The sequence below is a fragment of the Oncorhynchus mykiss genome, chromosome 14 (assembly GCF_057628025.1).
Source record: "Oncorhynchus mykiss isolate SJ-2025 chromosome 14, ASM5762802v1, whole genome shotgun sequence".
In the NCBI taxonomy this organism is placed as follows: domain Eukaryota; kingdom Metazoa; phylum Chordata; class Actinopteri; order Salmoniformes; family Salmonidae; genus Oncorhynchus; species Oncorhynchus mykiss.
Window position 1 is genome coordinate 16,395,278 of NC_143035.1, and position 15,637 is coordinate 16,410,914.

The 15,637-nt window shown below is 44.3% G+C and overlaps 1 protein-coding gene across 2 annotated transcripts in view; it reads right to left on the minus strand.

Moving 5' to 3' along the window:
• Nucleotides 1-3,384: 3,384 nt before the first annotated feature.
• The window catches only part of LOC110488912 (TBC1 domain family member 9B), a 46,535-nt gene continuing 34,282 nt past the window's right edge, over nucleotides 3,385-15,637 (minus strand). Inside the window, exons 15-22 of one of the 2 annotated variants that reach the window (XM_036943041.2) lie at nucleotides 12,055-12,123; nucleotides 11,334-11,574; nucleotides 11,030-11,095; nucleotides 10,575-10,643; nucleotides 10,083-10,133; nucleotides 9,088-9,147; nucleotides 6,331-6,422; nucleotides 3,385-6,233 (exon numbers count right to left, since the gene is read on the minus strand). In XM_036943041.2, the coding sequence (XP_036798936.2) occupies nucleotides 5,601-6,233; nucleotides 6,331-6,422; nucleotides 9,088-9,147; nucleotides 10,083-10,133; nucleotides 10,575-10,643; nucleotides 11,030-11,095; nucleotides 11,334-11,574; nucleotides 12,055-12,123 (1,281 nt within the window). In that variant the 3' untranslated portion in view covers nucleotides 3,385-5,600. The remainder of the gene's footprint in view (nucleotides 6,234-6,330; nucleotides 6,423-9,087; nucleotides 9,148-10,082; nucleotides 10,134-10,574; nucleotides 10,644-11,029; nucleotides 11,096-11,333; nucleotides 11,575-12,054; nucleotides 12,124-15,637) is intronic. The other variant, XM_021561372.3, reaches the window with a different exon arrangement.

Here is a 15,637-nt window from a genome sequence, read left to right on the forward strand (position 1 = left end):
GCCCTTATACATGTGTTCTTATTCATTTTCAATGGAAGGGAAGCGGAGTGGCGGCGCAAACGTGGCGTGGGAGGCTATGGAAATGTTTAGCACCTCCAATAGTATGCAACTGAGTGGTTCCCATGATGAATTTGATGCTCAGAAATGCAATAGTGTCCAACTGCAGCCCACAATTCCGGGTGTTCCTGCATGTGGGCATCCCATTTGGATCCTTTATGAACAAACCCCCTTGAGTATCCCATTGGTTCCTGCATTGGTTCCTCAATGAACCCCACACACACCTATTAGCCAATAACAACACATTGAATAACAGACTTACTGCATGGAACAGATAGTCCAAAACAAAATCAAAAGGATGTTTGTTCTGAAGTGTCAGAGATAAGAAAGATCAGGAAGAAAATAGATATTTATTTTTGCATGTATTTATCCCCTTATTTTAGGCACTAAACTATCCTATATATACTTCCATAATTGTTTTTTTCTGAAGGTACTGGTACCAATTGAGTCTTGTGAGGCAAAACGGAGAACACCATTGAGTTTGTTCGTGTCTCAGCATTCAATAGACTGGTCATAGTTTGTAGGCCAAACCGTTTGGACGCTACAGACGTTTTCGTGAGAACACCAATTTTCGGGATGTCTCATGGTCTGACAAACACTGCTCTAGCTCTTCCACCAAAGATGTGGAAGGGCAATATCGGCGGATGTCGTAATTGAGATGCAGCCCATGCAAAAAACACATCTCTAGTTTAAAACAGACAGATTTTGATGGGGATTTCTACAATGATTTTAATTAGATTTCTGCAGGGGTATGACCATTGTAGGCCAAGGGTTAAACGTTAAGAAACACAATCTGGGTTTTTACCGCTACTCTGTCCACCCCTAAATAGACACGCCCCTTTCTCTGGAAAGGACCAGAAGGGTGCATTTGCAACAGCAATTCGGGGTGGTCCTACATGTGGGCTTTAACCCCCCCCCCCCCCCGACTATCCCATTGGTTCCTAAATGAACATCCGCTTTTTATACTTCTATTGGTATTTTCTTTTAGTTACGACAGGCAGGGGTGAACCAGTAGAGTAGGTGGCATTAATGCACAATAACGTTGGATGCCACAGTATAAGCCCGGTGTGGGCAACCGTAGCTATCTAGCCGTACACCGGTAGACGGTGTCCTTCGTCTTTCCCTGTCAGGAACTGTTTTCCCGTAGTTCTGTTAGCGTTCAGGGCAGGTGTTCGGCAGGCGGGAGCGTTGGACACTTTGTGCTAACTTAACCAGCTAGTCCCCTAAAACTCTGGTACACAGCAGGCGGGAGTTTTGGAAATGACAGAATGTGGTCTGTCATGCATAGAAGAGAAAATGTGCCAGGCAAATACCTAGGGATAAGCACAGGAATGGCGATAGGTAGGAAACTGATTCAGTGTGGTGGATTGAGGAGAGGGCATGCCTTATATTATAAAGTCAATGGGACATATCGTGTATGACAAATGGGCAATCGGAGTTGTCCATGATAAGGTTACAGTCAGCTTAAATCTGACACTAGAGTCTACATGCAGTTGAACTGTATGTATGTGTATGTGTTGAGCTGTCAGGCATTGGCCAATTAAGAGTAAGTCTGTATTCATATTTCTTCTAACTTACACTACTACACACTACACTTATCAGTTCCTATGCATCCTGGCTGATGTTTTGGTCACTTTTGAATGCTGGCGGTGCTTTCACTCTAGTGGTAGCATGAGACGGAGTCTACAACCCACACAAGTGGCTCAGGTAGTGCAGCTCATCCAGGATGGCACATCAATGCGAGCTGTGGCAAGAAGGTTTGCTGTGTCTGTCAGCGTAGTGTCCAGAGCATGGAGGCGCTACCAGGAGACAGGCCAGTACATCAGGAGACATGGAGAAGGCGGTCAGAAACAGTCAGAAACAGACTCCATGAGGGTGGTATGAGGGCCCGACGTCCACAGGTGGGGGTTGTGCTTACAGCCCAACACCGTGCAGGACGTTTGGCATTTGCAAGAGAACACCAAGATTGGCAAATTCGCCACTGGCGCCCTGTGGTCTTCACAGATGAAAGCAGGTTCACACTGAGCACGTGACAGACGTGACAGTCTGGAGACGCCGTGGAGAATGTTCTGCTGCCTGCAACATCCTCCAGCATGACCGGTTTGGCGGTGGGTCAGTCATGGTGTGGGGTGGCATTTCTTTGGGGGGCCGCACAGCCCTCCATGTGCTCGCCAGAGGTAGCCTGACTGCCATTAGGTACCAAGATGAGATCCTCAGACCCCTTGTGAGACCATATGCAAGTGCGGTTGGCCCTGGGTTCCTCCTAATGCAAGACAATGCTAGACCTCATGTGGCTGGAGTGTGTCAGCAGTTCCTGCAAGAGGAAGGCATTGATGCTATGGACTGGCCCGCCCATTCCCCAGACCTGAATCCAATTGAGCACATCTGGGACACCATGTCTCGCTCCATCCACCAACGCCACGTTGCACCACAGACTGTCCAGGAGTTGGCGGAAGCTTTAGTCCAGGTCTGGGAGGAGATCCCTCAGGAGACCATCTGCCACCTCATCCGGAGCATGCCCAGGCGTTGTAGGGAGGTCATACAGGCACGTGGAGGCCACACACACTACTGAGCCTCATTTGGACTTGTTAAAAGGACATTACATCAAAGTTGGATCAGCCTGTAGTGTGGTTTTCCACTTTGAGTGTGACTCCAAATCCATACCTCCATGGGTTGATACATTTGATTTCCATTGATAATTTTTGTGTGATTTTGTTGTCAGCACATTCAACTATGTAAAGAAAAAAGTATTTAATAAGAACTAAATTACTGTTCCTTGGCAATATACACTGCTCAAAAAAATAAAGGGAACACTAAAATAACACATCCTAGATCTGAATGAATATTTTATTCATTCAGATCTAGGATGTGTTATTTTAGTGTTCCCTTTATTTTTTTGAGCAGTGTATATTGCCAAGGAACAGTAATTTAGTTTCATTGGTCCACAGAACATTTCCCCCAGGATTTACGTATATTTAGTTGGGGTTTTAAGAAGTTAAAATCAGGCTTTCTTGTCTCCTTCAGCAGTGGGGTATTCCTACGCTTACCAATGACAGTGACTGTGTTGCCAGTGACCCCTCCAAACTTCCATCCTACTTTTGTCTTTACACGCAGACCTGAACCTTGCCCAGATGGGGAGATAGCAGCATGTACGTCTGCTCTGTGGAGTCCTCTCAGGATCTGACAGAGAACAGCAAGGACTACACTGAGCTCTTAGTGCTGAGTGAGTGGCTCTTATCCTCTCAGGTCCTCCATTGATCCCCCTCACCTGCCTGCATTTTGCACCACCACCCATCCATCCTATGACAAAACAAACAAACAAGTTAGTCCATTCACTATTTGTATTTAGTACACAACATAGCACAGTACTGATCAAAGAATTTAAAATGCAAGTTTGTGAATAAATAAATCTGCTACATGAATACAGTGATGACATTATAGCTATATGTGGATAAACAGACTTGCAACGGCCACATAGGCTATCCTAGAACCAAAAAGGATCCCAAACTGCTTCCTCAGTCTTTGTTTTCACATTTAGAAAGTAGTCTGCAAGGTAAACAAGTACAATTAGTCATTTTCATTATATATCAGAAACATAGGCAAGTGCAAAGCAAATAATATACAAAGAGTGAGACAGGGTTTGTGTGCAAAAAAAAATAGAAAAACAACATACAATTGAATGAAATGGTACTTTGGTGTTTTAGGCCAAATAACACTGTGATAAATTTACCTTGGGGTATAAAACAATTATCTTACAAAGTGACGATAAACTTGGTATGTAATGCTACAAACAACGCCGGACTGTTGTGTTTCGTTATGCACAATGGGCCAGCCAGACAACCTTTTACTACAGTCTGGTTTTAGTGTTACAGAAGAACATTTCTGAGATTAGAATTGAGCAGCGGCAGCACATTTCTCAGCTGATAACCAGACCTGTCTGGATAGCCATAGGGGAAACAAACTGTGAGGAGCCAATAGCCTTGTCTAACAATCCCTAACTCCTATTTACTACTCTAGTGTCTGAAGTAACTAGATAGGTGTGAGCAATATTCCAGACAATCCCCAAACCTCATCCGGACTGGAGCCATTGTTTACATCTGTCCAGTCCCTTCCGAAGTAGGGGAGCTGAATGCTTTAAAAGGGGTTGTTAAAAGATACTTTTTTCTGGTAAAACATTAACGATAGCTGTTGACGAAAGCGGGCATTAAGCATTCTGTAGAATTGCCTGTGTAAAATATCTGTTTGTGACCATTGTGGGTTTGTAGTAAATTAAAATACTGCGTACAAAGCATCTCTTTTTTACATTTACAAGCTTTGAACAACAGAAGATACTACGAATATGATATGCAGCAATTTACAGGTTGACACCTACAGGCGTGATGGATAATCCAACAAAAAGCCTTACATGACATTAAGCAAATATTTCTAGACTGAAATGTAATTGCAAATCAGTAAAAAATAGTAGTTGCTTGTTTTCAGTAAACCATCAGGAAGTGTTTCCTTACTGCTATTCTGAAACGACAGAAGTGCATTGCAGGGGTATCCATCGAACACTTACTTACAGGTGTTCAATTTACCTCGGCCCGAATACATAGATAAAACTGACAGTTAGGCCTAGTAACTGTAATGGTATTAGTATTTCTGTAATGGTTATAGTATTTCTGTTGGTAAAACAATACTTGAGGTAATTTGATGAATGAACAGTCTAATCAGGCCCTAGTAAGTTACGAGTGGCAGGCAAGTCACCCAATGAGAGAAGCTCCATGCTTATCTGAAGGCTGCAGATTCATTGACGGTTAGTTAAGACTGCTGAATTGGGACTAATAAAACAAGTACTGGCCAGAGAACCGACTGGTAACGCCAACGTTCTTCCTAAGAAAAAACTACATAAAACAAAAACAAGCTCTTTCCAAAAAAATCTAACATCCAGTTTAGTCTCTTTTTTTTTTTAAGGCAAGGCTTTCTTTCTTTAGTTTGAGACAGCTGTGGATTTCACAGACACACAAAGGTATACATGTCTCATATACAGGTCTTATATTTAAAGGCATTTATCCACAGCTTTGATTGTGGTCCGCAGAGTGCAGAGAAGCAACAGAAAGGGCACAGGGATAGATACAATAATACAGTTGAGTACCAACATCCTACCCTTGGATTAGCCACTACGCTCCAAGGCCTGGTTTCCCAGATCAATATTAAAGCTTAGTCCTGGAATAGAAAGCATGATCAATGGAGACTCTATATTTTGAATGTGCTTTTTAGTCTAGTCACAGGCTTAGGTGGAATGCGGTTCTGGGAAACCAGCCCTAAATGTTTTGGGTCATGTGGCTTTTATCAAAATGTAGGATCCGTTGGGCAGACTCTGGAGTATTTTGTTTCAATAGATATATTTCCTATATACACACACATCTGGTTCTGTATAAGGATGACAATCACAACAGAGATACAGGTCTAGAGCTCCCTATGAAATGGTAGTGAGGCAAGGAGCAACAGTAACTTGAGTAGGACAGTGATGGGTTTCCCCTACGGATGAGAAGTGAGGTGAGTCAGGTTGAGAGCTGGGCCAATTCGTGGTCGCTTGACAAGCTCACCTGCCTTTCCACCTTCCTTTGCATCTTACAGATAGCCATCCTTGCCTGAATGTCTCCCTTCTTCTCAAAGTAGTCCACCAGGGGCGGCTCGGTGAGCATCGACGCCAGCACCTGCTCAAAGGTAATGGACCAATCGCCGTCCAATATGCTTCCCCGCCGCTGCTGGTCGCCGGCGCAGCCAATCAGGACTGTGTCATCGGCGATGTCCTCACACTGCAGAGAACCTGTGCTCACCATGGAGTAGGACGAGACCGACGTGTCATCCTTCACTTCTTCGTCCGACGTCTGCTGAGGCGGCGTTTCCAGCTGGGCCTCCGCCAAGGCCCTGCAGACCAGGGACTGCCCTGAGCTGCTCTCCCCGTTCGGCTCCTCTTTTTCAGGTTGGAGCAATTCAGCAGCGGGGGCGGGAGCCTGGGCGTTGGTGGTGTCGGTTGGTTTGTTGGCGCCGTTGTTGGTGAACTTCTTGCCCACCTCTCCGATGCGCAGCAGCAGGCTGGCCACAGTGGCGATGGCGTGGTAGAGCTCCTGCTCCAGTGGGTCCTCGCTGAACATGTTGTACAGGGTCTTACACAGCTCTATGAACTGCTCCTGTAGGACACACACACAGGGGATCAGGCAGAAATGGCTTCTCTAAGTGTGTATGAGTGGTCAAGTTATGGTCATCTCTCAGTAATGTGGCATGTACCTGGTTCATCCTGCGAAGGTCTTTAATGGTCTCCTTCTTGGGCTCATTCTCCATGGCCCACATCCGCAGATAGTACTTATAGTCCTTCACCTCTGAAACAGATATCACAATATTACACTGGATGCAGTGCCTTCAGAAAGTATTCATACCCCTTGACTTATTCCATATTTTGTTGTGTTACATACAGCCTGAATTTAAAAATGATGAAATAGATTTCTCACCCATCTAAACACAATATTCCATAATAACAAAGTGAAAACATCTTTAAAAATGACTGCAAATGTATTGAAAATGAAATACAGAAATATATCATTCACAAGTATTCACACCCGAGAATACTTTGGAAAAGCACCTTCGGCGGCGATTACAGCTTTGAGTCGTCTTTGGTATGTCTGTATCAGCTTTACACATCTGGATTTTGGGATTTTCTCACATTCTTCCTCAGATTTTCTCAGGCTCTGTTAGTTTAGATGGGGAGCGGCAGTGAACAGCAATCTTCAAGTCTTTCCACAGATTTTTAATGGGATTCGTCTGAGCTTTGGCTGGGCCACTCAATGGCTTTCAAATTCTTGTTCTGAAGCCATTCCAGCATTGCTTTGGCTGTAAATCTTCACTGTTGTCCTTCTTGCAGGTTCTCCCATCTCAGCCAAGGAACTCTGTAGTTCTGTCCTTCTTGCACGGTTGCTCAGTTTGGTCAGATGGCGAGCTCTAGGTAGGCTGGGTAGTTCCATATCTCCCAATGATGGAGTTCACTATGCTCTTGGAAACTTTCAACACTCTAGAAATTGTTTTATCCTCTTCCCCAGATGTAGGCCTCATCACAATTGTCGGAGATCTACGAACAGTTCCTTGGACTTCAAGCTATAGTTTCCGGTCTGACATGAACTGTCAAATTTGGGACCTTATATAGACAGGCGTGTTTCTTTCTAAATCATGTCCAAACAATTTAATTGGCCACAGACTCCAATCAAGTTGTAGTGACATCTCAAGGATGATCAAAGAAAATTGGAGCTCCGGAGCTCAATTTAGAGCATCATAGCAAAGAGGTGTGAATCCTTATGTAAATAATTTTCAACAAATTTGCAAACATTTCTAAAAACATGTTTTACTTTGTCATTATGGGGTATTGCGTGTGGATGGGTAAGAAAAACAAATGTAATACAGTGGCACGAAAAAGTATGTGAACCATTTGGAATTGGTCCTAAAATCACACCAATAGACAAACACAGTGTGCTTATCTAATAACACACAAATTATTGTATTTTTCTTGTCTATATTGAATACATCATTTAAACATTCACAGTGTAGGAAAAAGTATGTGAACCCTTAGGCTAATGACCTCTCCAAAAGCTTATTGGACTCAGGAGTCAGCTAACCTGGAGTCCAATCAATGAAACGAGATTAGAGATGTTGGTTAGAGCTGCCCTGCCCTATAAAAATAAAATAAACTCACAAAATTTGAGTTTGCTATTCACAAGAAGCATTGTCTGATGTGAACCATGCCTTGAACAAAATAGATATCAGAAGACCTAAGAATGGTTGACTTTCATAAAGCTGGAAAGGGTTACAAAAGTATCTCTAAAAGCCTTGATGTTCATCAGTCCACGGTAAGACAAATTGTCTATAAATGGAGAAAGTTCAGCACTGTTGCTACTCTCCCTAGGAGTGGCCGTCCTGCAAAGATGACTACAAGAGCACAGTGCAGAATGCTCATTGAGGTTAAGACGAATCCTAGAGTGGCAGCTTAAGACTTACAGTAATCTCTGGAACATGATAACATCTCTGACGAGTCTACAATACGTGAAACACTAAGCAAGAATGGTGTTCATGGGAGAACACCACAGAAGAAGCCACTGCTGTCCAAAGAAAACATTGCTGCACGTCTGAAGTTTGCAAAAGAGCACCCGGATGTTCCACAGTGCTACTGGAAAAATATTCTGTGGACAGATAAAACTAAAGTTGAGTTATTTGGGAGGAACACACAACACTGTGGAAAAAAACAGTAAAACCTCATCCTCACTGTAAAGTATGGTGGAGGGAGAATCATGGTTTTGGCTGCCTCGGGGTCTGGACAGCTTGCTATCATTGACGGGAAAATAAATAGGCTATCTGTCCGCCAATCGAAGCTCAACAGAAGTTGGGTGATGCAACAGGACAACGACCCAAAATACAAGTAAACCAACAACAGAATGGCTTCAAAAGAAGAAAATCCTGATCTCAACCTGTTTTGAGATCCTGTGGCATGACCTAAAGAGCGCGGTTCACACAACATCCCAAGAATATTGCTGAACTGAAACAGTTTTGAAAACAAGAATGGTCCAAAATTCCTCCTGACCGTTGTGCAGGTCTGATCCGCAACTACAAAAAATGTTTGGTTGAGGTTATTGCTGCAAAAAGGAGGGACAACCAGTTATTAAATCAAAGGGTTCACATACTTTTCACATCCACACTAAGTTCAATAAAGACATGAAAATGTATAATTGTTTGTGTGTTAGTGTAAGCAGACTGTGTTTATCTATTGTTATGACAAGTTCATGCAGAAATCCAGGTAATTCCATAGGGCTTACATACTTTTTCTTGCCACTGTACATTTTGAATTCAGGCTATTACACAACAAAATGTAAGTCAAGGGGTATGAATGCTTTCTGAAGGCACTGTATGCATAGCAATACCGTTTGAATCCTGCAGAGGGCAGGACAAGGAAGAAGACCAGTACTGTAGAAAGGTCATTAATATTGGCAGGGGAGTGAGGCTCACCTATCTTCTCCTCTGCATCTCCGCTTCCCAATGCGTCCTCAGCCTCTTTCACCTCCTCTCCTGCAGACAGAGTAAACCACCACCATCACCATGCCCACAAAGCCACTAATCAGACCATCCACACCAGTGTACACCCTACACATTGACAAGTAGGAAAGTGGGTTATCTAGACAGGGGTTGGGAGGAGGGGGGTCTTTCCAGTGGAAGATGATTGTGCTAGTGAGTGAGACATCCACCTAACAGAAGATGAGGTGAATCAACTAGCCCCCAGATGCTAGGAGGGTAACAGGCAGGAAAGTGAGTCAACTAGCTCCCATATGCTAGGAGGGTAACAGGCAGGGAAGTGAGTCAACTAGCCCCCAGATGCTAGGAGGGTAACAGGCAGGGAAGTGAGTCAACTAGCTCACAGATGCTAGGAGGGTAACAGGCAGGGAAGTGAGTCAACTAGCTCACAGATGCTAGGTGGGTAACAGGCAGGGAAGTGAGTCAACTAGCCCCCAGATGCTAGGAGGGTAACAGGCAGGGAAGTGAGTCAACTAGCCCCCAGATGCCAGGAGGGTAACAGGCAAGGATGGAAGATACGGATACCACAGCAGATTATACAGGGGGAAAGCGGTGCGATGTCATTCACACCTGGACCGGAACTTACCAAAGAGAGCCCAGAGTGGACTGTACCAAGTGGACAGGGAGAGTAAATTAAAGAGGGGGGGAAGAGTACTACAAAGAGCATTTTGATCAAGGGTCTCCACTCTGTATAAAGATAGTTGTGTAATCTGCTGGTATGATGTCACTGAGTGGGCTATACCACATGGGGGGGGGGGGGGGGGATATTAACAGGTTAGAGAGATGTCCTCTATGAACTACAACTAATCATTGTTTCACAAGTTTGCAGATTATTCAAACATGAGATTGACTATTCCCCCTGAATACAGTGTGGCCACCATTTTGTTGATCAAAAGTGTCTTTGTGACAAAGAGATTTACAGAGAGACAAACCTGATGTCACTTCCTGCACCAGGAAGTCCAGATCAGACAGGAAGGGAGGTTCTGGAGCAGTGAAAAGGAAACGGAACCAGATGGAGAGAGGACAAACATGAGAGAAAGAATTAAAGAGAGAGAGAGAGATAGATAAAGAGCAAGATGAGGAGATTAAGACAAAGTGAGTAGGGAGGAAGGTGAGACGGAGGAAAGAGAGGGCGGGTGGAGAAAGAGGGAGGCAGGGAGGAGAGGATCAAACGATATGTGTATTCTCATCTTCCTTCGGTCAGTTAAGTCAGTAGTAGGAATCAGTTTTCAATGCACAGACACATGCAAGGGACCAGGACCACTCATTGCCTCAAGCAAAAAAAACTAAAATCGAACCAACATGTCAAATATCACATGGAAATTGTGAGCAAACTACAGAATGAAAGATGGTTTACACGTGTGTGTGTTCCCTCCTGAGGGATTATGTTACGTTTATGTCAACAGCAATGTGTGTGTGTGTACCCTGTGGAGTGTCATCAGTGAAGAACTGTGTAGCTTCCAGTGCCGACTCAGCCTCCTCTGGACACAATGCTGTAAGAGAGACAAGAAGTATGTTCGCCCCAGTATGTATTATCCTTACACACACACACACACACACACACACAAATCATACCCACAAGCACGCACACATACTTTATTCAAAACTGCTCAATTGTTCCCATTCTATAACATTATAGTAACACACCCACAGACACCAACACAGTTCTTCCGTCACGCATATACATGGTGCCTGTCCCTTTAAAAAAAAACACACCACCCAAAGCACAGGGCCACAAGACCGTGCTGATTCACTACAACTGTGTTTGAGGGAAAAACATGTGTGTGAAGCTAATTAGTGAGACTGGGAGTGTGAATGTCCTGCAGTGAGTTGATCAGGCTGTTATTGGACCCGCAGAGTTGTGTTTTCCCCTGCTTACCTGGCGGCAGGTGAAGATTGTACAGTAACTTGAGTTTCTCTGTCATGTCTCCGTGGTACATCCCACCTTTTGGGAGACACGTGGTAGGTCAGTGGGATCCATGCTGACTAATCGTAAAATCACTACCAGCCAATTAAGCAGTGAGATTTATCCTGCTACAAACTAGCACATAACTTATCTCGAAAATATCTCAGAACACCAGCTACACAACCCCGACCCCTCCTCCCGACACATCCATGTTTAATATAGAAATCAGTTCATATTTTCAACGGAAAGTTGAGATTCTCTACTTCTTCAAACTCACTCAGACCCGTGACAAACTCCTTGAAGTTGATGAGGCCGTCCTTGTTCATGTCCAGCAGGCGGAAGAGGCGTGTGGCCAGCGTGGCGGTGTGCGTCCCACAGAGCCAGGTTCCCAGGGCCCCGAACAGCTGGCAGAATTGTCCCAGGTCAATGCGGTACTGCTCCAGGTAGGGCAGGCTGGGGTCGTGGCGCTCCGCCGCTGTGGTGCTGGCCCCCCAGTAGCAGCTCATTATGTGCTTGGCCTGCCATGGGGAAGGGGAGTGGGATGCAGCTCAGAGGTGGTACTGGCTGATTGAGACATTGAATGGAGAGTGCAATGGTGCTTGACAGTTGAGACATTTGACCTATTGACAATGGCTTGATAATGATGGTTTTGTTGCCAGCTTTCATTTAAAAAAAAAAAAAAATGTTTTGTCACATATACTGGATAGGTGCAGTGAAATGTGTTGTCTTACACTTGTTTGGGGCATGAGCCACAACTTGTTTTGTTCTCAGTCTATTGATAATGCTTACAAAACACATACCGTGTGACAGCTGTGTGACTTGTCATCACAACCATGACCAGCATCACACAACAAACAACTTATTTACCACCCACCACACTAAGTTGACACGCCTGAGTTAAGAACAACATTGCTAACAGAGAAAACTAAAATGTTCAAAACCACTGCTGGGTAATGATGTAAAAAGCTGTAGGAACGATAATAACGATGATTTGTTACCTTGAAGTGAACATAGAGTTCCTCTAGCTCCTCGATACTGAAGGCTGAGTCTGTCATGATAGCTCTTACCTGTGGATAGACACACAGCTCTACATCAGACAGAGAAACACCTCTGGCTACAGCATATTAAGTGGGCACTGTATGACTTCAGTATGCACATGTTTTTGTTCCAACCTTAACATAACCTATTCGATACATCTCATATCCACAACTGATCACTATTAAAGGGATTATTTGGGATTTTGGCAAAGAGGCCCTTTATTTACTTCCCCAGAGTCAGATGAACTTGTGGAATTTCTCTCTCTCCGTGTCCAGTATTAAGGAAGTTAGTGGTAGTTTCGCGAGGTACTGCTAACTAGCGTTAGCCCAATTACTGGAAGTTTATGGGTGTCTGCTAGCATTTTGGCCTCATTGCCAAAATCTCAAAGTATCCATTAAATGTAATTTTTTTTTTTACTTTAACCTTTATTCAACTAGGCAAGTCAGTTAAGAACACATTCCTATTTACAATGACGACCCACCGGGGAACAGGTAACTAACCAAATAATTAACTGCCTTGTTCAGGGGCAGAACGACAGATTTTTATCTTGTCAGCTCGGGGAGTTAATCCAGCAACCGTACGGTTACTGGCCCAACGCTCTAACCACTAGGCTACCTGCCGGCCCATGGGACTCCCAATAACGTCCGGTTGAGATACAGCCTGAATTCGAACCAGGGTGTCTGTAAATCAAATAAAAATGTATTTGTCACATACACATGGTTAGCAGATGTTAATGCGAGTGTAGCGAAATGCTTGTGCTTCTAGTTCCGACAATGCAGTAATAACCAATGAGTAATCTAACCTAACAATTCCACAACTACTACCTTATACACACAAGTGTAAAGGGATAAAGAATATGTACATAAAGATATACAGTGGGGCAAAAAAGTATTTAGTCAGCCACCAATTGTGCAAGTTCTCCCACTTAAAAAGATGAGAGAGGCCTGTAATTTTCATCATAGGTACACTTCAACTAGGACAGACAAAATGAGAAAAATGCTCTCTAGCAAACTTCAGACGGACCTGGACATGTACTGGCTTAAGCAGGGGGATACGTCTGGCACTGCAGGATTTGAGTCCCTGGCGGCGAAGTGTGTTACTGATGGTAGGCTTTGTTACTTTGGTCCCAGCTCTCTGCAGGTAATTCACTAGGTCCCCCCCGTGTGGTTCTGGGATTTTTGCTCACTGTTCTTGTGATCATTTTGACCCCACGGGGTGAGATCTTGCATTGAGCCCCAGATCAAGGGAGATTATCAGTGGTCTTGTATGTCTTCCATTTCCTAATAATTGCTCCCACAGTTGATTTCTTCAAACCAAGCTGCTTACCTATTGCAGATTCAGTCTTCCCAGCCTGGTGCAGGTCTACAATTTTGTTTCTGGTGTCCTTTGACATCTCTTTGGTCTTGGCCATAGTGGAGTTTGGAGTGTGACTGTTTGAGGTTGTGGACAGGTGTCTTTTATACTGATAAGTTCAAACAGGTGACATTAATACAGGTAACGAGTGGAGGACAGAGGAGCCTCTTAAAGAAGAAGTTACAGGTCTGTGAGAGCCAGAAATCTTGCTTGTTTGTAGGTGACCAAATACTTAGTTTGTGAGTGCTTTTGGTGACCAGACAAATTTCTTCTGCCTCCTGAGGCGCTGCTGCGCCTTCTTCACAACGCTGTCTGTGTGGGTGGACCAATTCAGTTTGTTCGTGATGTGTACGCCGAGGAACTTAAAACTTACTACACCCTCTCCACTACTGTCCCGTCGATGTGTTTCCTGAAGTCCACAATCATCTCCTTTGTTTTGTTGACGTTGAGTGTGAGGTTATTTTCCTGACACCACACTCTGAGGGCCCTCACCTCCGCGCTGTAGGCCGTCTCATCCTTGTTGGTAATCAAGCCTACCACTGTAGTGTCGTCCGCAAACTTGATGATCGAGTTGGAGGCGTGCATGGCCATGCAGTCGTGGGTGAACAGGGAGTACAGGAGAGGGCTCAGAACGCACCCTTGTGGGGCCCAGGGTCTCGAGCTTGATGACGAGTTTGGAGGGTACTATGGTGTTAAATGCTGAGCTGTAGTCGATGAACAGCATTCTCACATAGGTATTCCTCTTGTCCAGATGAGTTAGGGCAGTGTGCAGTGTGGTTGCGATTGCGTCGTCTGTGGACCTATTGAGGCGGCAAGCAAATTGGAGTGGGTCTAGGGTGTCAGGTAGAGTGGAGGTGATATGGTCCTTGACTAGTCTCTCAAAGTACTTAATGATGACAGAAGTGAGTGCTACGGGGCGGTAGTGACGCCTCTAGCACTGAGATGCAGTGCCTTAGACTGCTGCGCCTTCTCGTGAGCCCCCTTAAAGGTTGGAATGAATAACCTAATCCAGAGATATTTACACAGAGCATACCAAACATTAGGAACACCTTCCTAATATTGAGATGCACCCCCTTTTGCCCTCAGAACAGCCTCAATTTGGTCAGGGCATGGACTCTCCAAGGTGCCGAAAGCGTTCCACTGGGTTGCTGGCCCATGTTGACGCCAATGCTTCCCACAGTTGTGTCAAGTTGGCTGGATGTCCTTTTGGTGGTGGACCATTCTTGATACTCACCGGAAACTATTGAGCGTTGCAGTTCTTGACACAAAACGGTGCGCCTGGCACCTACTACCATACCCCATTCAAAGGCACTTAAATATTTTGTCCTGCCCATTCACCCTCAATGGCACACATACACAATCCAAGTCTCAATTGTCCCAAGGCTTAAAAATCCTTCTGTAACCACTTACACTGATTGAAGTGGATTTAATAAGCGACATCAAATAAGTGATTTTAAGCTTTCACCTGGATTCACCTGGTCAGTCTCTCATGGAAAGAGAGGGTGTTCCCTCAGTGTTTGGAGAGTTGGGCCAAGGTGGTTTCTGTCTGAACGTTCCAAGAGCACCACTTTCTCCTCCATAACCATTGCTAAGTGATAATTGACACGTCTGCGTTATGCTGTTTATTTCTGAACGTTTTTAAAACATATGAAGATGTCCAGTGAAAGCAGATACAGTTGAAGTTGGAAGTTTACCTTAGCCAAATACATTTAAACTCAGTGTTTCACAATTCCTGACATTTAATCGTAGTAAAAATTCCCTGTCTTAGGTCAGTTAGGATCACCACTTTATTTTAAGAATGTGAAATGTCAGAATAATAATAGAGAGAATGATTTATTTCAGCTTTGATTTCTTTCATCACATTCCCAGTGGGTCAGACGTTTACATACACTCAATTAGTATTTGGTAACATTTGCCATTCAATTGTTTAACTTGGGTCAAACGTTTCAGGTAGCATTCCACAATAAGTTGGGTGAATTTTGGTCCATTCTTCCTGACAGAGCTGGTGTAACTGAGTCAGGTTTGTAGGCCTCCTTGCTCATACAAGCTTTTTTGGTTCTGCCCACACATTTTCTATAGGATTGAGGTCAGGGCTTTGTGACGGCCACTCCAATACCTTGACTTTGTTGTCCTTAAGCCATTTTGCCACAACTTTGGAAGTACGCTTGGGGTCATTGTTAATTTGGAAGA